Source organism: Haliotis asinina, chromosome 7 (assembly GCF_037392515.1).
Source record: "Haliotis asinina isolate JCU_RB_2024 chromosome 7, JCU_Hal_asi_v2, whole genome shotgun sequence".
NCBI classification, from domain to species: domain Eukaryota; kingdom Metazoa; phylum Mollusca; class Gastropoda; order Lepetellida; family Haliotidae; genus Haliotis; species Haliotis asinina.
This window is the reverse complement of record NC_090286.1, coordinates 41948477-41970768: the sequence shown is the minus strand read 5'-3', so window position 1 is coordinate 41970768 and position 22292 is coordinate 41948477. Positions and strand designations below refer to the sequence as shown.

At 36.7% G+C, this 22292-nt stretch overlaps 1 protein-coding gene across 1 annotated transcript; it reads right to left on the bottom strand.

The window, feature by feature from the left end:
* Positions 1-1997: 1997 nt before the first annotated feature.
* LOC137290389 (nuclear receptor-binding protein-like) lies at positions 1998-21518 on the bottom strand. Its single transcript, XM_067821292.1, has 14 exons — positions 21273-21518; positions 12717-12839; positions 12337-12438; positions 11912-12001; positions 9166-9206; positions 8642-8736; positions 8007-8087; positions 7474-7526; positions 7217-7318; positions 6627-6759; positions 5053-5158; positions 4348-4398; positions 3594-3900; positions 1998-2866 (listed from the first exon to the last, which is right to left on the bottom strand). Exons 1-14 carry the CDS (start codon positions 21390-21392, stop codon positions 2765-2767), a joined length of 1506 nt encoding a protein of 501 aa, XP_067677393.1. The 5' UTR covers positions 21393-21518; the 3' UTR covers positions 1998-2764.
* Positions 21519-22292: the final 774 nt, after the last annotated feature.

Here is a 22292-nt window from a genome sequence, read left to right as displayed (position 1 = left end):
TCATTTCGGCCATAACAAAAGGATGTCTACTTTGCCAATGGGACAGAAATGTTTAAGCATTCTCTTCTTAAAATTGATTTCTATAAAATGTGTATCATATCACTCATCATTTTCCCCTTACTCTGAGCACAAAAATATTTCTTAGAATGGGCTGAAGGCCTCCATAATATTTTCTGATGTGTTTCAGAAAAGAAATTTAAAAAGTTGATGAACATTCCGATTCCCATTTTACCTAAGTCTTTTGGCAACAAGTCCACTTTCAGTTTTGAAACAAGACAAACACAAATCATCTACTAAGATGGTTTCATGAGGACTTCATAGAAGTTAATATTTTACTAAACATATCAAAATAAACTTTACATCCAGTCTGTACAAAAACATCACTGCACTTTCATCAATTTTTTTTGTCTTCACAAACCATGTCACTATATGGGATATGATTTCAGTGGCTGAACTTGTGTACACTGCCACTTGCCATAATAACACTCAGAAAGCTCTATAAGCCAAGTAAATTTGCTCTGCTTCAACAAGATTTTCATGGAACAGAGTCCTTTCTCTAAGATTTATCGAAGCAAATGTGGACTGCTTCTAGGGAGTATGTATACAAGGCTTGAGAGCAGTGTCGAAGTTATATAGTTGTTTTCATTAACCTAAATCTTAACCGAACAAAACAAATCTAATTATACAAAATCTTGAGGTCACCCAAAAATTTGATAATAATGTTGATCATATATAAAATCAGATTGGAATTCTGTGAGCTATATAAAAAGTTACCACCACTAGAACCATTCATAGATTTCCACATCTCCACGGGCCATAACTTTCAGTGGAGATGTACAAAACGAAAGAGGTAATGTAAGACGATAACGCCTTAAGCTTGATTTTTTAATGAATCACTAAGTGTGCTTCTTTCATATCTATGAAATTCCAATTGTATGAGCTTCAGTTAATGTTTTCACATCTCAAACAATTCAACTCCGAATTGACCACAGTAGTCATTGAAGAAATAGTTCTTGATGTTTGCCCAATGACAAAAAAGCTGTGAAAAAACAAATCGTCCATCTGTCCATGTGTAAACAAGACAAGTCCCACATTCAAGTTATATGGGTGAGTCTATATACATATATATATATATAATTTTTACAAACTGCATCAACATATTCGGCAACACTGCAAAACATAACTCAAAACTTCCACATTGCGACCGTGACAAAGACCTGGGCGTACAGCTCTATACACTGAATAATACTGTTCATAAACAGACCAAAATAATAAACAGCTAAATGATACAAATGATGCCAGTACCTGCTTTTACACCATCAAGATATATCACATGCATACAATTGTCATTGGAGTATGTCAAAATAGGCTCAAAATCTAAACAACCATGTTGAGTTTGAAGGAGCAATGAACACTGAGTTCATGCAAAACATTTTAAGTTGTGTTGCCAATGACCACTGCCCTTTCTGTAGCTGATGAAATTAGAAAAGGGTAGAAATGTTACATAATCTCAATAGTTTTCAAATTAACATATTAAACTGGTACATGCATAAATAAAATTTAAAAACAAATCTGAAGTTACTTCACAAATATCAAAATCAATGTAAACCATAAAGGTGATGAAAACAATTCATTACATTTCATTTTAAATTTATACATACCCAAACCAAAAATGAAATAACATTCAACATAAAAACAATACAAAGATTGTCATCATCATACAACTCTTTCAGCATTGCCGAAAAATTCCATATTAAATCTGTAGTTCAAAGAAAACATTTGTAGTTCCATCAAAACCACGAAATATTGTGAATCTGACTCCTATTTGTGTGGACCAATTAACAATTAAATAAATATGTGATGTATTTTCCTTAACATTCAAATAAAGTTCTGCTGTCCCAAAAATACATGACGACACAAAACTGAAACATGTTAGAAGGTCCATGCTCATTACATCCAAAATTTAACTGGGACAAGACAAGCTGAAACTATTTAAATGTTGGTACTTTCTTCAAATTATAACAATATCATGGTCAAAACAAGTCACACTATGTTACTTATGGCTCACAATACCAAATGAAAAATGGAAAATTAACCGATTTCCCCGATTAAACACAGGTCTTGACTTGATGACTTTCATTACAACTATTTTTTAATTGTATGATGCAACGACTTGAAAAATATGAAACAATAAGATATGATAATCGGAACCACTACATCGAGTAAGTGAAAACCTTGTATCAGATTGAAATAAACAAATTTCAACATAAGTTACATCAAAGCAAACAATATGTAGAGCCTGTAGGCCACCTGCTGTTTAATTGCTTTTGTACCGGCATCTGTTCTGTGTATGTATCAATGCACCACACGTGTACTGGGCATGTATCAATGTACCAGTTCTGTACTCGGCACATGTACGAGGTACTATACCAGGGATATATCAATGTACCAGCTACTGTGCTGGGTATACATCAGGGGATTCTGGTCTCCAACCAGCTAGGACTCAGGACAGTTTCTGTAAAGGCACTTTCTTCTTCAGAGTTGGCAACTGGACACATCTCCACGATTATCTACGGAAGCATGTGCTTGTTTCCTTGAATGTTGATTTACTGCGTTGACTAGGACAGTTATTACAGCGATTTCCGTGAGTTTTATACTGCAACCAAGTGTTCGCTCAGGTTTAGGCAGTTCCCGTAATTATCATGGGTGAAGAGCCTGTAAAGTATGTGGCCGAAAACCGGGGAAATTTCGAAGAGCCCCGAAGTTACGAGGATGGAATGGCTATTGGTGGAGTGGGCGAGGATTCGTTGCACATACCATTTCTCAAATTCTCATCAATCATTACAGCAACTTTGTCTCTGTCCAGCTGCAAAGAGAATACAGTATTAATAGAAAGCATTCTGGCAAAAATCCATCAGACAATTTACGATTATTGATTCAATCAACTAGTACGATAATAGATTAATACTGTCTCAGCACTTTCTCAGCTGCATCCATTTACACAATCTCAGCTCTCACTCATTTAACTTTCATTTACACAAGAAGATGATGGATTTCACACCGCAAACCGTTTTAATCATCTCTAGAAACCAGCTATACACAAATGCAAAACACACATTTGTCTAAGATTGAAAAACACTGAGTCTCAGAAGCGACATTTAATTGATACGTTAAGATCATTACAACGAACCTTTGTAAAAATGCAGGTGAAAACTACACTGAAACAGCTAAACCTTCATATCAATGTTTATGTAGTTTTAAGTAAAATGGTCACAACAATCAAATTATGGTGTCGTTCAGGCTGGTGGAGATCTCATTCAGTGTGTTTCAAGATAGACAAAAACACATAATTTCTGATGCTTGAAAACATAGATGTGTTTTCATCGTGAGTCTATCCATAATTCTTATCTAATTACTTGGCTGGCTAGTCTCAAAACGTTTGTATTGGTAGGAACTTCTTAAACCCATTTTTAACACATTGGCTACAATCAAAGTTAAGAATTCTTAGGGCTACAAATGTTTTGAGAATAAGGTGATTGCTGTGGATAGGAAGATTCAAGATGAAACATAAGGCAACATTTTGTCACTCCTACCTCATTGATGAATCCGTAGTGAACCAACTCTTCAGCAAGAGTTGTGGAGTTATCCTCCCCTGATAGTTCACATTGAAGTTGTCTGTTCATTTTATCATCCATCCTTAGCAATATTGTTATCAACTTGGTAGGGTTGTCCTCATTCTTGCGAGTCTGACATGACATATTGATCACCATCCTGGTCTCAACATCCATGTGTTCTGGTGTCTCCGACTTCACAGACTCTGCAAGCTCTGGTGTTTTGGCCTGAGGCCTTGACGGAGGGGGACGGGGCATTGCAAATGCTGTGAGTGGGTACACTCCATTCCTGGCAAACACACACATGTGAGTGAGCTGCATTGCACCACTCCTTACAGAGCAAAGTTCAATGGTATGTTCAAGTCTTATGTTGAAAAAAAAAGAAGAAGAAAAGGCATGTTTTTCAACAGGCCATTCATTATTCTTATCACATGAAACCATCCAAAAATGTGATTAACATAAAGTTACTTAACTTGAACTTCAACTTCATTTTTCTAGACTATGTCCAAAATGTTTCCATGCAAGAAAAATAATAACCCCAAAATCTTTAACTAGAAAAAGGCACTACTCTAGTATCAACCCATTTATGTTGAAACATGCTGAACTGTTTTTGAGGTATGCTCTGGAAACAAAATGACTACAGATGGACAGACATACAGATATTATCAAATATGTTGTGTGTTAATTGATTCATGCCACAAAGTTTGAAAGTAAGAAGATATTTAGATAAACTTACCGAACATCTTCTAGAAACTTTTCTAACTCCAGTGCTGGCACTTGTGAAAACCTGAGACAGAAAGAACTTGAGTCATAGCCTATACAAGAATACTTTTTCATGCTTAATATTTAATTCTGACAACACTGATACTCTGACAGTTCCAAACAATGTTTCTGGAGCTACAGACATACGTACAGAATATCTTTGTATGTTTCCAATACTTTCAGGTTACCATTATGAATACATTTTGTCTACATGTAATTAGTTTGACCCGAACATAGCCACATCAGGTATGAGTAAGCAAAGTTAGTTTTATACTACTTGAAGCAATATCCCAGCAATATCATGACTGGGGAACACCAGAAACAGGCTTCACACATTGTAACCATGTGGAAAATCAAACCTGGGTCTTTGGCGTGATGAGCCAACACTTAAACCACTAGGCTACACCTCCAACCAGCACCTCCACATGTGGTACGAGTGATTATGTTAAGTGAATGACCTTTCACCAATATTCAGCAATATCCTGGCTTTACATCAGCAGTACCACTATTCCAAAGGGGTAGAAATAGCTTTTTGAGGGGGTGCACAGTTCTTTTTAACCAGTTTTCACATGAGCTTCAATGGTCATTTAATAAACTTTCAGGAAAAAAAGATCGGCCTATGTTCCAGTCACATCATAACTGGATTGGTAAAATTACTATCACAATAGCAGTAACTTGCCTCATCTGAAATGGCTCTTTGTTCGGATGGTTTATCTCTGCTATCACTTTGTTTGGATCAGCTTTGGTAAAGCAGGCCTCTTCTGTCAGCTTCTCTGGAAGATTGGCTGTAAAGTAGATGGTAAAACTGCAAGTGAGTTTCTAGCATTTGTGCAACCACTAAAGACTAAAAAGGCAAGCCACACCTAAATTGTGATGCATTATAGTACTGATAGATGTCACTGATTTTGTATTGGTTTCTGATATTTTTTTGTGTGGTAGTCAATAATGCTCTTTGAAGCTGGTTCTGTGCAATAACTTTCATATTTATTTAATAGAGTTGCCTTCTGATCATTAAAACACAGATTCTCACATTATGCACATAGATTTTTACAATTATCCTTCATAAGTGCAAAAAAGCATACTAAAGTCAGTTCTTTAATGCATCAGACTATGCACTGGGTATGTACAGGATTTGATCAATGCCATCTCCATGTCTCTGTAGAAAATATCATGTCAGTTTTGAAGTCAATTTCGAACCATAAGTATACCTCAAGAATTGCATGAAGGATGTCAAATCTCCACAAAAAATGCTGTGACATATCAGCTCATATTTCGAATATTGGATCAATACTGTCTATGACTTATCCCTATTGGTTCAATTAACATTGCAAGGACTAAATTCTTTTAATCAGCAAATGACTGTTATCCTAATGAATTTGTGATTGACTACATGATGCTTCCCTTGCTGTCTACATGATCGTCCCTTGCTGTCAGTAGCACAGCAGCACAGTGGCCTGTACAAAATCATGACTGGCCAGGAAGGAAGTGATGGGATGAGCGATAATGGCTTCAGATGCTACACATTCAGTCTGGGCTGGGGGCTCCTTTCACAAAGCAACCTTTACAAAGGTAAACTTTAACTCTCATTCTTTAACACTGCACTAAGGTTAATTTGGTGAAAGGAGGACAGGGTGCCACTGTACAAAGCTATCTTAATGCTAAGGTGACCATAAAACCCATACCTTAACATAGATTGTACGTCTTAGCGCTGAGGTTGTTTTGTACAATGCTACCCAGATCATTCTGTTAATACAGTTAGACCTTCCATACTATGACCTATGACCAAAGACAGTGACTTTGTGGAATTTGGCCGAGCTCAGAAATTGTGCCTATTCTTCTCAGTTGTGGGCTCATTTGACCAGTGAGAGGCAATGGTGACATGCTCTAACAGTGAATACTGTCACAGGTAGGGATGAAATGTGATGCTCTTACCATAGTAAGGTACATATTGCAGTACCAGAGCTTCAGTTCGGCCTGTTTCGGTTCAATATATGGGATATACCATGAGTTACCCTGGAGATATGATCATAATGCCAAAAATTACCAAGTGCCAAAAATAGACAGATATTTGACCAAATTTTTGGTAGGGTATAAAAAGGTTAATAAAATGAAGGACAAAATCAAAATTTTTCAATTGCATCATCGTATACCAAACTGAAGGCAAAATACTGCAGTTATACATAGTATACCGTTTCACCCAAACTCACAGGGTTGTCTACAGCCCTCAGTTTCCCATATCTACAAGGTACTTACATGTAGTCTTGGCATATGTGTGTGCAGACAGCAGTTTCAGAGAGTGGACCTCAAATAATACTGCATCAAACAACAGCTCTCTGGCATTGGGACGCTTGTTGGGATCCCTTTCAATGCACTTGACCAGGAAATCCTGAACATAGGATAAGAAAAGACATATGTAAAGATCTTTTACGTTCCTAAAACACATAGCCCCAAGAATCATGTGTGTGCATGCACTGGCGGTGTATGCCCCAGCTAGAAAAGAATGAGGTCTTTCATGGGACTTGGGGCCCTCCTGTAAAATTTAGAAATTTAGTCTCATTTCCTGCATATCAGGGCATATTGTCATCATTTTCAAGTTAAATTAGATGAGAGAAACTGTATTTTATGTTGTTTCCTTGGAGGAAAAATATGGTTTTTGGTTAGTTGCTCCATGAACATGCAGGTAGGTAAAATCTGTGAAATCTAGACTTATTTGCATGAAACACTTAAGTCTTTGCATTAACACAAACACTGTCATTATGAATAAAACTTCTTTGTAGGTTACAAAAAGGTGTATTGTGTTATGAAATGGAAAGCATTAAAGGAATAAATCATGCCATACATACCTTGAGAAGCTTGTTATCCAGAGAGTCAAGTGTATGCTGTATTGTCTCAAGGGTCACAAGATTCCCGCCTTCACCGTTTCCATGGAAACCTAGTGCTGCCATCTGCGAGCAGAAAAGTCAGCTAACTGTTTAATATACTTCTAAATGTAAAGCATTTAAATGTTATCATAAAGAAATGGATTGTTCCATTAATGTCAATTAAATGGGCAGATTATGTAACACTCACATGAAGTGGTCACTGACTAACTAGATCTTACCTCCAGCGCACACATTCCAAAGGAATAGATGTCTACTTTCGTTGTAATGGGTTCTGTTGAAAAAGGCAAAAAACATTGACAATAAGCAATTGAATATAAGGACTTTAAAATGAGGGGTCAACAACATATTTTTAAAAACAACTATTGTGAGATACAAACATATAAAATGATGTCTGTCATGGGATCCTCACAACAATCAGCTAACCCTATGATAAACTTAACTGAGCATACAATTTCATGTTCATCTCTGTAATTAGTCAAGGAATCTCCTAAAGAGTTGCATCAAGGACACAATAAGGGTCATCTTTTAACGTAATATTAATCTAGTTACTTTATAATGGCATGAAACACTACATGACAGATTAACAATGGTAACAAAAGACTCACAGGACTAGGGGAGGTCTTTCTTTCTTTCTTTCATTGGCAAGACAGTGACAAAAGTCTTAATACCTAAATCCCTACCAAGTCAAACCTGCCAAAGGTATGCTAGCCATGACATAGGTGTTATTTCTCCCTGCACTGGTCTACATTACCTGCATCAGGGGCGATGCAGTGCATGTTCTTCAGATCATCCCGATATGTCTTCACATGCAAATGGATGGCATCAGGTGCAACTGGAACACACAACACATGGGAAGTACAGTAACAGGCTGCCACCTGGCCATGCTTCAATATGTGCTATTTAATTACATAATTTCTGCTTCAGTGTATCCTTTTGATTTTGTCTACTGATACTACTGCACTCATCAATATTTCAGCCATAAATGCAGCCTGTGCACAATCAAGTCTGGACCTAATAATCCAGAGATTAACATCATAAGAATCTATACACACAAGTCTAATACAATGACAAGCAATCGATGATGTCACTGAGCATGTCTACTTCATCTTGTTGGCTCTTTAAGCAGGCATCTCTATAGTCATGTTTTAAGACAAGCAGAAATTCAGAAAATAGTTGACCACTAAATATACTACTCAACTACTGATGGAAAATTACTTATGTCATTCTTATCACACCCACAACGTATTATGAGAATCATTTATCTGTTTCATGCACACAAAAATATACTGCTGTCATTACTGGGAATCATATGCTTGTGAAATCCATCACAAATGAGTTAACTTTTCTTTAATTTGTGAAAGTATTCTCCTTGCTATGAAAACATACCTGAGCCTATCTTGATGAGGCCATTGTGCTGAATAAAGATGGTGTCACACGTCAAGTTGCCGTGAATGATTGGAGGATCACAGGAATGTAGATAACTGGGATCGGACAGACAATTGTAAGCATGGCACAAAGGGATAAATATTGAAAGCACCGGTTTTGAATAATATCAGTTTTCTTGTTACTTTTATGATAACAATCAACATTTTATCACTCATTTCAAATGCTCAAGTACTAAACTGTATTTTGTATACTTATGATGTCGAAAAGTTACAAATCTCATTGTGACTTGTGTATCAAGATGTGTAGCATTCCAGGGTCTAATGTATATTTCTCCTCTACCCATGACTTTTACTTATCTGCTGAGTAAAGAGTTGACGATTAGTAGAACATAAATGTTCTCTGCTGATCCTTAAGTTTCACAATCTGCTAGGCTGAAAGGAACTGTGGACTAACTGGGTTATGTCAAATGGTTGTAACTCCTGATATAAGCTAGTACTTGAATGCTGAACATAGACACAACTCACCTCAAAGCTGAGAGTATTTGAGTACACCATCTTTTCCAACTCTGAAATATGAAAAAAAAAAAAAACACACCAAGACTTAGTTTAATGTAAAGTAATATAGTGAGGCATTTCTTTGCTCACCCAATCCTGGATAATGAACATCATTGACACTCTGAATTCATTGGTCACTAAAGTTGCTGATTTACAGACAAGAGTTATGTCCCTTTAACCATGCTAAGATGGTCTCCTGTGAATCACAAACATACACTGAACAGCAAAAGAAATACAACTGTTTCTTGGTAAGTATTTAAATAGAAGACATAAACATTAACGTTTACTTTCTCGAAATTTAATTTTTTCAAAACTTGCATTTCTTTTGCTGTTCAGTATAGAAAGAGCTGAGCAATTCTAGACTGCCTCAGCTTATTGTATTCCGGATTAGCCTGTTTCTGTTTCCTGGTCTGTCAGCTCTATACCCTGCTATTCACCACAGTAGGATTCATATCACACCTGAATCACTTCAGACTTTCATCCCAAATCATGCTGAAACGATTTGATAACCGTAATACTGTTAGCAATATCCCAGCAATATCACGGCAGGGAACACCAGATATGGGCTTCAAACCCGAACCTGGGTTTTCAGCATGACATGTGAATGCTTTAGTCACTAGGCTACCCAACCACCCTTTTGCAGAAATAGAACAGTTTTTAAACTAACATACTCATAAAATGCAATGTGAAACTTGAGACTAAAAGTTATTTAGCTTTCAATTTTTATTTCTTTTCTGTTAGGCCTTTTGTAATTTTCAAACATTAAGAATATAATTTCAAGATCCATGAAAAAAATCAAACAGCTGTATATAGTTTCTTACAATCAACAGGTGATACGTAACAGATGCCATTACTGCTGGTTCAGATGGACCTGATCAAGTGAGTGAGTTAAGTTTTACGCTGCACACAGCAATATTCCTGCCATATGTAAATAATCAAGCCTGGACCAGACAATCCAGTGATCAACAGCATTAGCGAAGATATCTGTGCAACTGGGAACCAACGACATATGTTAACCTAGTCAGTTAGCCTGACCACCTGATCTTGTTTGTCGCCTCTTATGGCAAGCATGGTTTGCTGAAGGCCTATTCTACCCCTCACCTTCACAGGCTGACCTGTTTAAGTGAAGATTAATATGTTGTGTGACCATGTCACAAGTGGATGTTTCTATTATTGTGGAGGGGTTCAAGTTTGTCAGATGATTGTCAACATGTATAAACAGCTGTGACAAGGTTGCCGTTTGACATCTCAGTGTTGCAGTCCCTCCTGAATTTTGCGGCAAATTTAAGCTAATTCCGCACCCCATTGTTCAATATTCTACAAAACATTCTGCGGTTAAAACATGTAGAAAAAAAAAGAAGAAAAAAAAAAGATCTTCATAGTTTAATTCTCAAAACAGATATAAAGTTAAGTCGACAGAACACATCACATCAGTATGTTTGGTGACAAATCACTGACACCGTTTTCTGTGTTTGAGAATTAAACACTCGCTGAAAGTAAATTTCTCTCCTCTCAATCGTAACTTTGATGCAGATGACCAACTTCCAGTTTCATGCAAATAACAATTTTTTATTTAAACGAAATCTGAAATAATTTTTATTTCCAAAATGATCTATTTTGAGAAGGCAATTACAGTGTCAAATTCATCTTATTTTATTTGAAACATGCCAAAAACTTGCTTTATTAATAAAGGCATCTTTAATCGTAATTATTTGGAAAATGTTGTCACAATAAATATGTCAGTTTGTTTTATATGTAACTAATCCTTCTTCTGACACTAACTCTGACATTAATTTATATTTCGGCTGTCAGCCATTTTTCGCTCAATTTTTAAAATAAGCAAATTCCATGGCAGAAAAGGGGCATGAAAATGCGTTTTCCACAGACCAGACATTTTTCTGCATGGAAAGGTAAATTCCGCGATTTTTTCTGCAAACGCAGAATCCAGGTGGGGGGGACTGATAATGGAACTGAGTGTGAACAATGATGATATCATGATAGCGAGAGCGAGCATGTGACTGTATAAAGAATTTGCTTAAAACACAAAATGATTGTTGTTTTTTTAAGTGTTGTTTCCTAAGACAAGTTCCGTAACGAATCCATGTGTCCATGAACACAAAATTAATAACATAGTCTGCTCCCTGATTTAATAATAATTAATAGAACTGAGATGTCCATGATGTTTGGATTGCTCAATATTGGTCATAGGGACACAAATAAAGATGAATTGTTTCAGCAACTGTAATTTGCCATTATATCAACTGTCCCATTGCCATAAATGTGAAGAAACCTGTAAAGGCACTGTTGCAAAAATGACTTCTGAAGATCAGGGTAAAGCTGATTTCAGCAGTAACCCAACTTGTTGCAAGATGCTATTGTCGGGACTGGGTGGTCAGGTTCATTGACTTGGTTGACACTGTACAACAATTGTGTAGATTGATGGTCATGTTGTTTATCAGTGGACTGTATGTTCAACACTTGATTATTTACAGACCCTCTGGAATATTGTTCAGAGCTCTCTATACCCCTAACCTCACTGACTGACTTGCAAGTCATTGTTAATGATGATTTTTTTTTTGGTTCCAACAATTACATAAGTGAATACCTGATCCTATCAGAAAATCCCTACTCTCCCCCCACATCCCCCATTTTCTGAGAAATCTGCCTAATGGTACTGCAAAGGATTGTCTTGTATTACCTGATGTTTCCAACTCACCTTCAGAGGGAACTGCCTGTTATTCTTTTTGGTCTTTTTCATGAATTGTTTGAGAGATCCAGAGGACATATACTCTGTGATGAAGATCACCTGAAGGGTTCAATACATCAATCAGTACAGAACTGTATGAATGGGATTTTCGATGCAGTTGTATAACAACGAAGGCAGGATACTTCTATGAAAGACAACAACATTGCTCAATTTGCTGCATCATGTAGGAATAAATACATGTGGCATTGTTAAGCATTGTCTCTCTTGACAATACTATAAGCAACTACTGAAATGGTGCATGTTTTACACTAACAGTACTGTCCACTCTACTTGTTTCAAAACATTAAATTTACACCAGTCAGTGTACTGAGAGATAGTAAGCCTGAGATTGAAGTTATCTTAGGCCAATATCAGTACATGTGGTGGCCACATACCCTTGGCTTATCTCCCTTGGTGTCAGTCCAATACTTGTGAAAGTTGACAATGTTGGGGTGTTCCAACTGTATCAGGTTGTCAAACACCTGTCGGATCTTGTCCTGAGGATATATAAACAAAGGTTTGAGATTGGATAATCAAGTGAAAATATTATCATTTTAAAATATATATTTGGGTCGAAGTGAGAAGAGCAGTATTCGTGTATCTATTGTTTTCAAGTTCATGTGTCAAGTGAAATTTAGAAAATTTCATCCTATCTGACAGTTCCATCATTGACATGCTGCAGAAGACATTCAACATCCATGAAAATACAAGAAGCAACACAGCAACCTAGTTGACTACAGAGGCCCCACATAAATCCTGACAATCCACTGCATACCTGTTGGGCTTTGAAGTTTTTCTTTTCCGAGAACTGGACCTCATTCCAGACAACTTCCACCCCTTCCTCTGTATCCATGGCCAAGAAGGCATTGTCGATGCCAGGGACATCACGCTGCTCCACCTGCAAACATGCCATGTCATAAGGTTAGGGAATAGGGAAGAGCAAGGAGATCTCCCTGATCCTCTACTATCTGCTCTAAACACACTTTCTGTGTCACCACTGAGTGAGAGTATGCATCTGCTATTGCACTGCTGTTGGAACACAAAAGTTGGGTGAAATCTGTTTTATGTGCGGATAGGAACTAGTGCCAGTTTAGCCTACTTGACAAGTATGCCCAGGCAGTGAGAATTTGGAACGTTTTGTGATATCACCATTAGGTTCTGTGTAGTAAGTCAGTTTCGGTCCCAGTTAAGCCAGTGTGCAATAATCTGTCCATATTATTATAACATGGCTTGTGAATCATCATGAAAGGGAGAGGAAGATAGAGTTGATACTACTGACTAACATGTAGTCTCTGAAATATTTAAGGACTTTCTTTACTTTGTCTTCTAAAATATAACAGAGGAGATCAGAGAATTTCTTCATTTAAGACACTGACACAAAATATATGCAGTTCCTTAGACTTGAGTTTTTAAGCATTTACACGGCAGTCTGTAGACAATATGAACATCTGGAAGAAGAATAAATCCATTTTGACAAGTGGACTCTAATTAGGATTTGTAATCTGCCAGATAATCCTGGAGGAAAATATACCCAATACAGCCCATGCAAGTCCAGATTATCACAGCTCAGATAATGAAGAAAATCTCTGAACCTTTTTAACATTTTATGGCTATGATTTAGAACTTTTTTAGTTTTATTTTGTAATGTGTCACACTAGATGGTTTTAACACACAAGACATATTTTTCTCTATTTACCTTGAAGTGGGTAAGAGTGGCATTTCTGAATTTAGAATGGGCCACTGCAAGTGCCTTTCCCAATCCCTGCTGATAATACATACACCCTTTTCCCGAACAAGCTACCATTCACACCATATTGCTCTTCTATTTCAAGCAAGCAGGCACATGTTGGAACGGCCAAGATTCCACATATGGTGAATAAATGCACAGTAGCTGGTAACATCACAGTTAATAGCAACCACGAGGCATTACTGGCACTCCCATTAATGGATTAAATCTGTGCCTGGTCGGTTGACTACATGTACTAAGAAACAGAGATTTCTTCTGATTGATCTTCAGGATTTAACTAAGTGATTTAAACATTCATAATGTTAACCACAGCAGTTGTCCATTAGTCTATATGATAATAACACACAGCAAAACCTTAAAATAGCAACTTTCTTCTTCTTGAACTATGAAGATTTGTGAAAGATTTGGTCATAAGGCAACCTATTCATTTTCTAAATGGCAACTAGTGGGTGGTCAGGCTCTCTGATTTCGTTGAACATGTTATCTCATCCCAATTGTGTTATTTGATGTTCATGCTGTTGATCACCGGATTGTCTGATCCAGACTTGATTTACAGACTGCCGTGTGGAGTATTGATGAGCATCACACAGCAGCAGCAGCAGCAGCAGAACGCTCCTCCCTCCCAGTTCGGCAAGGAATGTATGACATATGCAAGACCTCTAAATTTACAATAAAAACATTGCAATTATTGTCTAACAATAATCTCTCACAAAAATGCAACACCAAACAGTAAAATCAGTCTGAATGTGCATGCATCATTAAACACGGTGGACTTCAAATTAATATAACATGAATCATCATCATTACACTTTCTGACCTTCACTATCATTTCATTCATTGTTGAATATTCTGCAGTACTTTGTGGAACATGTTCTACACAATGATCATTCAAGTGCCTTCATAAAGGAAGTCTCTTAACCTTCAGAAATGCATTATGTGACAAAGCACAGAATCCAAAATGTGTGTACAAACTGATCAGGTTCAACTGGTGGCATCACAATATATTTATTTGAACAAACAGAGGCAAAGTTTGAGAGAAGTGTCAGTGACACATGGATACCTCTACTCTTAACGCTCCCTTCATATTTGGAGGAGAAAATACCACCGTACAGTTCAAGAAACAATGCAAAGTTCAAAATGCCCTGTCCAGTGTAGTAATTAATTTTGAAATATCACTGGCCACGAGGGCTAGTAAAGGAAAAATGTTGCCCATCCATATCACACTTCATTGGCAGTGCAAAATATCAATATCAAAACGAACATCAGTCAGAATTGGTGGGATGTTTGATAATTGAAGATGTTAAGCCTCTTGGAAGCAATATTAATCAAACACAAAAAATATAAGATTTCTTTCTTTGTTCCTTCAATACAGGTTGGAGAAGGCACAGATGTAATGTGCAGCTCACTTCTACTTCCAATTCAAAAGATGAGCATGAAAACAAACTGATATTTTCAGCTAGCCAATCAGGATAGCTTTAAAAATATATTAGTAAATTACTGGCCTGTTTCTTGATCAGCTAGCGTTTGGCTAGTGGGCCAGTAGCTGTTTTAAATGCTGGACCTGTGGCCAATTCAGTATGATCCAGTTTAAGATTACATAGGCAACCTTAGGCTGAGAAGGACATAGCACCTACCAGCCCAGACTAACCAGCCTTCCAACCTACTGTTCCCTGAAGACATATTTAATAACAGGACAAAAAAGTATCCTATCAGATGTCATCACAACTATGTCCTACATTGAACTTAAATAGCCCTGAGGCCTTGTTTGTCTTGTAGTATGTCTTTTAATGTACATTAGTCTTATGCAGTCTGTGTCACAAGCCACTTATTCATGCTTAAGTCTATTAAAATTCTGTTGTCTAGTAAATTATGCTTACAGTGACAGTCCACTGAAATGTACTTGAACATGATGTTGTGAGACATGTTCAGGGTAGACTCAAAAGGGTTTTGGACGGGCTCCCAAAATACCATGTCTATTGGCACAACCAACTGACAGAGTATTTGTTAAAGAAAAGAATTGTATCACATATTCATGAAACCGCCCACCTATGTACCAAATGCTTTCACTACCTAAAGTTAACAACTGACAAGGTTTAATATAAATACTGTATCAGTCTATCAGGTGAACTGAGTGTGTAAGTTGATATGGTCACATTAACCTTGTCTGGGAGGCATTTCCAGGTCAAAGCTTCTGGCAAAACCTGATTGTCTGAACTCTCTGTGTATATAAACAGATTGGGTTACCACTTCATTTCACACTGGTGGCAAAAGTGCAAAACATACAAGCTTAGGAATCAGTTCCATAGTCTGATTTAATAACTGTTCTCCTTTTCCAGTAGGAAAACCTGTTAGTCAGGTATTCAAGTGGGTGAGTGAGGGGGAATGTTACTTGGGCTGCACTGTATACATGAGGCACACATGACGTGATCCATGAATAAAGAACAATGAATACGATTTTTTTTTATACAATTACTTTACATTAATATGAAGAAACTTATTAAAAAAAATCCAATGGTCATTTGTGCCTGAGGTCCTTATTTAGGTAATAGTTTGTTGGGTTTTCCATGAGGGGTGATTATCAACACTATAGTCAAGATTTTCAGGACTTTATCACAATGACTGGTAGTTCTCAGAAAGCCATTTCATACATTCAAAAACATTCATCTGGATACAATGTTAAAGGTTCAGGTAATGATGATTATGCATAACATACATTTCCTTCAGCTAAATTCTTAGATCTGTACATCTGTAAACCAACTTCAGAAAAAGAAAAGTTTCAATCATATTCATTAACTATTTGGGGTCAGTCTTTTTTCATTTTCAATTTTTCCCACTGTTTAGAAGAAATGAGCTAAAAAAATGCCACCTATCTAACATTAAAGGACTGGCGTCAAGTGTATTTTAGTATTCACAGAAGAGCAGGCTATGCTAATTTTGAATCTGTTATACAAGAATAGAAATGTGTTCCTTTCCATATGTGACAGGCACTCTAATAGATGCTTGCGTGTGAACTTTTGGAATGAAGCATGCCAACAAGAAGAAACATTTGACCCATGGCTTAGCTTGCTGTTATAACAGCTGTAACATTGAGATATCGATTTTATCCTTTTCTGACTCCACGGGTTTATAATGTGGATTACACTGCTTTTACATGATCATCAGCTTCCTTGTGTTTGTCTGATACAGTTTCAAAAGTGCAATTATCAAACTTTAAATATTAAAATATAAAGTTGCAAGTTAATTTTGGTAGAAATCAAAACTTTTAAGTTTACCTACCCTTCAGAAAAAGCCACTTATTTTAACTGTGCTATCTGCTCAACAATACACAGAATTTTTAACTTTGATATTTTGAAGTGAGTGGAAGTCATGTCACAGTAAAATTCCAGTAGCAAGTAAACATGCACACTGTTGGCTCAAGAGAGGGTTTTGGAGTGTTTTGACCCATCAAATTCAGTGAGGACCCCCTCTATTTTACATCTGCCCATCTATTTAACATCGGAGGCGGTCCAGAAACATTATTTTCATCAATTTGGACGCAATCAAAATTTCACCCAAATCTAACACTGCATGCACAACATATCAAGGGGTTGATAAAATGAACTCATTTCATGATGTTTGAGTATGATAACACAATCACACTGCTTGAGCACCTGCTCAAATCTGAAGGCCACTTGTAACTAAAGAAGGTAGGTGGGGTACAAGCCTTCGCCAGTCACACCAAATATCTGGGTTCGATTCCCCACATGGGAACAATGTGTGAAGCCCACTTCTGATGTCCCCCACTCTTTGATATTGAACCACTGTTGATAAAAGCAGTGTGAAACTAAACTCAAACACAGTAACAAAAGAGTGTTGGGAAGTTGTTCAAACTAAAGACTCCAGGGGGCAAGTATACATTCAGGAAAGGACTGCACCCATCCTAGATATGGCCATGAAAATTCCACAATGTTGTTTGTTCTCACAGCATATTGAAAACACTGGCAATGCATGCCCCACCAATGCATGACATATACTGAATGAATGGCTAACCCTCATAATATGTTTCAAATGTTCCAAGTCCATGTCCTTTGCATAGAAAACTGTTTGGACATGGTATTACATAGCTGCATACGAGTGTTAGTCTGTTTTGAGACATGCTTTGGTCATAGATCAAAAGTATATCATCCTATCCTATGACAGACTCACCATCCCAGTAAACCTATTACAGGCCTTCCTCTCAAGGCTGTAAAGAATGATAAGTTCATGGGTCATAGAAGTGCAATCCCTATAATGTTCAAATCTATATCTACAGAAGCCAGTCTATCGTCAGAACAATTTGGTCCTATTATTTATGCAATCTCAAAATTATGATTTAACCAATCATCCCTTTAATGACTTGTTTAAGTTCAGTCTATTACTAAAATCTGTTTGTAATACTAGTATATGTCTAAAACAGGTCATGTAAAAAGCTTCCTTTATTGTCCCAGACAGCAGTCGGTGAGTACATATAACCCACTGCCTCAAGTGTATGCAGTGTTCAAAAGGAAGCAAAACTGTCTGGAGGTCCTTGTCATAACACAAATGTTTAAAATGGGTCATGAAACCTCAAGAGTTACAAGGTCTCATAGATTAAAAAAACCAAACCAGAAAACAGCAGCTTGAGCCTACCACTCTGATATCTTCTAGTCCAAATCTTACTCAAAATAACAATCTTTGTACATCATTGTGATATCATATGGTTTTTATGTGCTGGCTGCACTAGACCATGAATTGGGATAGAGAACTTGACAATGGGCCATTTCAGGATTATTAGCCATTTTCTGAATTTAGAATAGGCCACAGCCTTTGTAGCAATAGTAAACTTCAAAATTTCAATGGGCCATATTTTTATTCCAGTGTGCAAAATGGCCCATGGCCCTTGACTTTCCCAATCCCTGCTACATCATTCAAAATGTTTCTAGACTCTTGCTCTGGACATGTGGCTAGTGGCATACCACTCTACTGAGTCCATTGTTGAAACTACTTTACACAAAGGTTTACACTGAACTTGTAAACAAAACAATAAGTTAAAAAGGATACAGCTGAAACAAACCCCTCAAAATTTCCCACTACACTATAAGACCAGTAAGTGGGCAATAATCAGATAATCAGTAGTCCTGTCTGTACCACACTGGTGCAAAATAACATTCATATATTTACTTGAAAGTCAATACAAACTTCAGTGTAACATCTTCTTTAAGTCCATAACTTAGCAACCACTCACAAGCTTTAACTTAATTCAGATGTCATTAATTTAAATCTTTGGACTGACTGAAAACAGTTTAAACTAGTAAACTAAACATTTTCTAGCACAATATGATCTTCAGATGTCTTATAAATGTTATCTCAAACAATCATCTCATTATTTATGAACAATTTCCTTGTTCCTGTTTTCCTGATCAGTAGCTATCCAGTAATCAATTTAACATGACTCATTCCTTACTGCTAAAGGACCAAGTACTGAAATAATGAAAATCTGTTTTGCATTCTAAAAGTACAACTGGTTACTGGCCTGCTCCTAAGTATTTCCAGGGAAAGAAAGGCCATTAAAAAGGACATGTAAACGAACTGTTACAGAATATCCACTTGACTAAGACTTAGTCTCTGAATATTTAATATTTTGATAGTATCAAATAAACCCATTGTATTTAAAAAGGAGACCCAGGGAGACCAGAGATTCAGACCTAAGGAAATCTAGACTTGCTTACTTTAAGTCTTTTGCTTTGCAGAGAAGGCTTGACTGTAGGCAAAATAATGTGGCTCAGGTACACAGATTAAATGTGAGACAGATTAAATATCCACAAACACTGATGAACGTTTTAAAGTAAGTGCTGGTATGCAAAAATTGAAACACTGCCAAAATAGTATTTTACTCAAAGTCATGACCAGATTTCCTGATACAAACCTAGCTTTGACTTTTGCCTGTCAGTGGTATATGTGAAAGCATTAAATGCTACTGTGAATTTTTTAATCATATGAAATCAACTGTTTTATATATGAACACCTATGACTATTGTACTAAAAGGACACCAATACCCCATAACAATACATAAGTAAAAATTCATCATATGGTTGTGAAAGAAGTGAAAATAAACATTATGCATTCTCGTCGTAAACTACCACAAAAGAAGAGTTGACTTGACTAAAAGTCAGTTTTCCTCCTGTTTCATCACCAGTAACGACATGAGCAATGACATGAAACATTGTGCAATATGTATTCTCTCACAACACTGCACATACTTTGTCATACAAAACAAGACCAAAACTAAAGAGAGTTCTGATCTTTTTGGTATGACTATGATTAATACTAAAAGAAACTGATGAATCACTAAAGATCAAAATTTCCATCTGCAATAGTTACACCAGCAATATTAAAGCAACATCATGGTTGAGGACACCAGGAATGGGCTTCACACATTGGACCCATGTAGGGAATCAAACTTGGGTCTTCGGCATGATAAGTGGATGCAATCCCATCACCCCCAAATTTTGAAACAAGGCACATATCCTAATTCCACTAATTCGGTTTCCATTATTTATCAATGGACTCAAAACTAACTGCAAAGATGCATTCAGTACCAGTGTGATCAAGCTCTATTCCATAGTTAAACAGAAACATTCTTGAACTGCATCAACGACTTACTGTGGTGACCATAACCTTTCATGGAGAAATTCTTGATACACTATATATTTTCAGCAAAATTGTAAACAGTTCATGCTTTGTCTTTAATTACTTCTGACATTAAAATATATTGGAACTATGGTCAGTAATGACATCTCAATAATTTCCTCATGCAAACTTGTGTGTTGTTGTATACAGCCTTATAACCAAATTAGAAACTGTTGGATCTGAGTCCTAAAATTGGACCATAAACTTACTACAATTTAAAAACAAAACATCAAAAATAACATAGCCGTGTCCTCAACAGAGAGGCTGTGTGAAACAAACTGTTTTGATTCATCTGTGGGATGCACATACTGCAGTGATCAAAATTAGGAATGAAATTATAGCCTCCAATGAAAGACAAACTGCAGCGTAACTGGTTTGCATTAAGAGATACTACAGCAGTAATAATCAACTGCAATAGGACAGTACCCTTAGTTTCAGACATCCAATCATTATAATAGCATGAGAGTCATGAACTAATTTTACAGCTCAATTTGTTATGGATGAAATGTTCATGATGTGCTAAAACCAGGGGGAACATGGACATAAATTCACAAGATATATTCCATCACACAAACGTACAGTTTATAGACATGTAAATGCTTACATAGTGTTCTATGAGAAACAAAGTCAGCGAAATAACGTGTATGTGAAAACATGCAAGCTGACACATTTCATGACTGCTGACCTCTGAGGTCAAGTCATTCATGATGCTGGGTCATATTTGAGAATGACGTGAAGAAGCAATGAAGTGTCATTCCATGCCTCAAACAAGCACGTAACAAAATTAATGTTTGAAATATACCTGATACGTTACATTTACGGACAGAAAATGCTTTAATCGAATATGAGTAGCTGACAGATGTGAGAACAAGTTCAATATTTTCCCCATTACACACCTCTTCTCGTCGCTTCTGCCACCGTCCACATGGACTCTCTTCTAATACTTCACTTTCATCTTCAGATTCATCTCCGCTGTCAGGTTTCGTTGGATGGCTTTCTTGTTCTGCCTCTGTCATACTGTGAGGCCGATAAAGCCAAGAGCCACCGATTATACTCTAATTTTCGGCAAACAACTCAGTATTCCAACTACGACAAACCTGTCTTATTCAGACGACTGCGTATGTACATGCTGCTAGCGCTACAACAAACTGTACATGTTTCGACGTCACAGAGACTGTTAGGCGACTTCCTGGTACTTCAGATGATTATATTTACATCTCATATTTTTTCAGCGTTGTTTAAATATCACAAATTGTGAAAACATAAAATAAAGCATACCATAATCTAGTTAAACAACCACATTAGTCCTTCTTCAAGCATACAGGTGCATTATATATCGGAACTAATTACATGGGTTGCGTATATACAACGAGGAAGGTGTTACAGAAGGCAAACAAGTCATAAACAATGGTCGGCAAACAAAAGATATTGGATGCATTGTTATAAGGTTTACTTCGAAATAAAAGTAAATTCACTCACCCAAATATAGCACAACCGTTGTTGATATGATACATAAATAGATTAGCACTGATTACTGGCCCCAAATGAATTATTTTTATTATGCTACTGAATGCACTTAATTGATAGGCTTTGAAACACACATCAATTATTGTTGCATGTGCCTCCAGTAAAATAATTTAGATATGTATTCAGCATCCTAAAGCTGCTTATTTACTGGACAAAATATGTTTGGGATATTGGTATTGTTATGGTTGATATTTCATCAGTGTGTTAGTGAATAAATAGACTATTATTCATAATTTAAAAATGTACATATATCCCTAACTATTTTTGTCCAGTACACATTCGTGTAGTGAGGTTTTAAAATAGACGAGGGAGGAGAACAAACTGAATTTTGAAAGCTTGCCAATCAAATAATAAACAAAGTGAGCTCTCCAAGAAACATGTGTTATTCA

Excerpts from the sequence above, each read along its gene's own strand:
- LOC137290389 (XM_067821292.1), bottom strand. The coding sequence starts at position 21,392 with ATGACAGAGGCAGAACAAGAAAGCCATCCAACGAAACCTGACAGCGGA. Across the intron at positions 12,439-12,716 it reads AAAACTTCAAAGCCCAACAG|GACAAGATCCGACAGGTGTT; the intron begins GTATGCAGTGGA and ends ATATATCCTCAG. Across the intron at positions 4,399-5,052 it reads AAAGAGCCATTTCAGATGAG|GTTTTCACAAGTGCCAGCAC; the intron begins GCAAGTTACTGC and ends TTTCTGTCTCAG.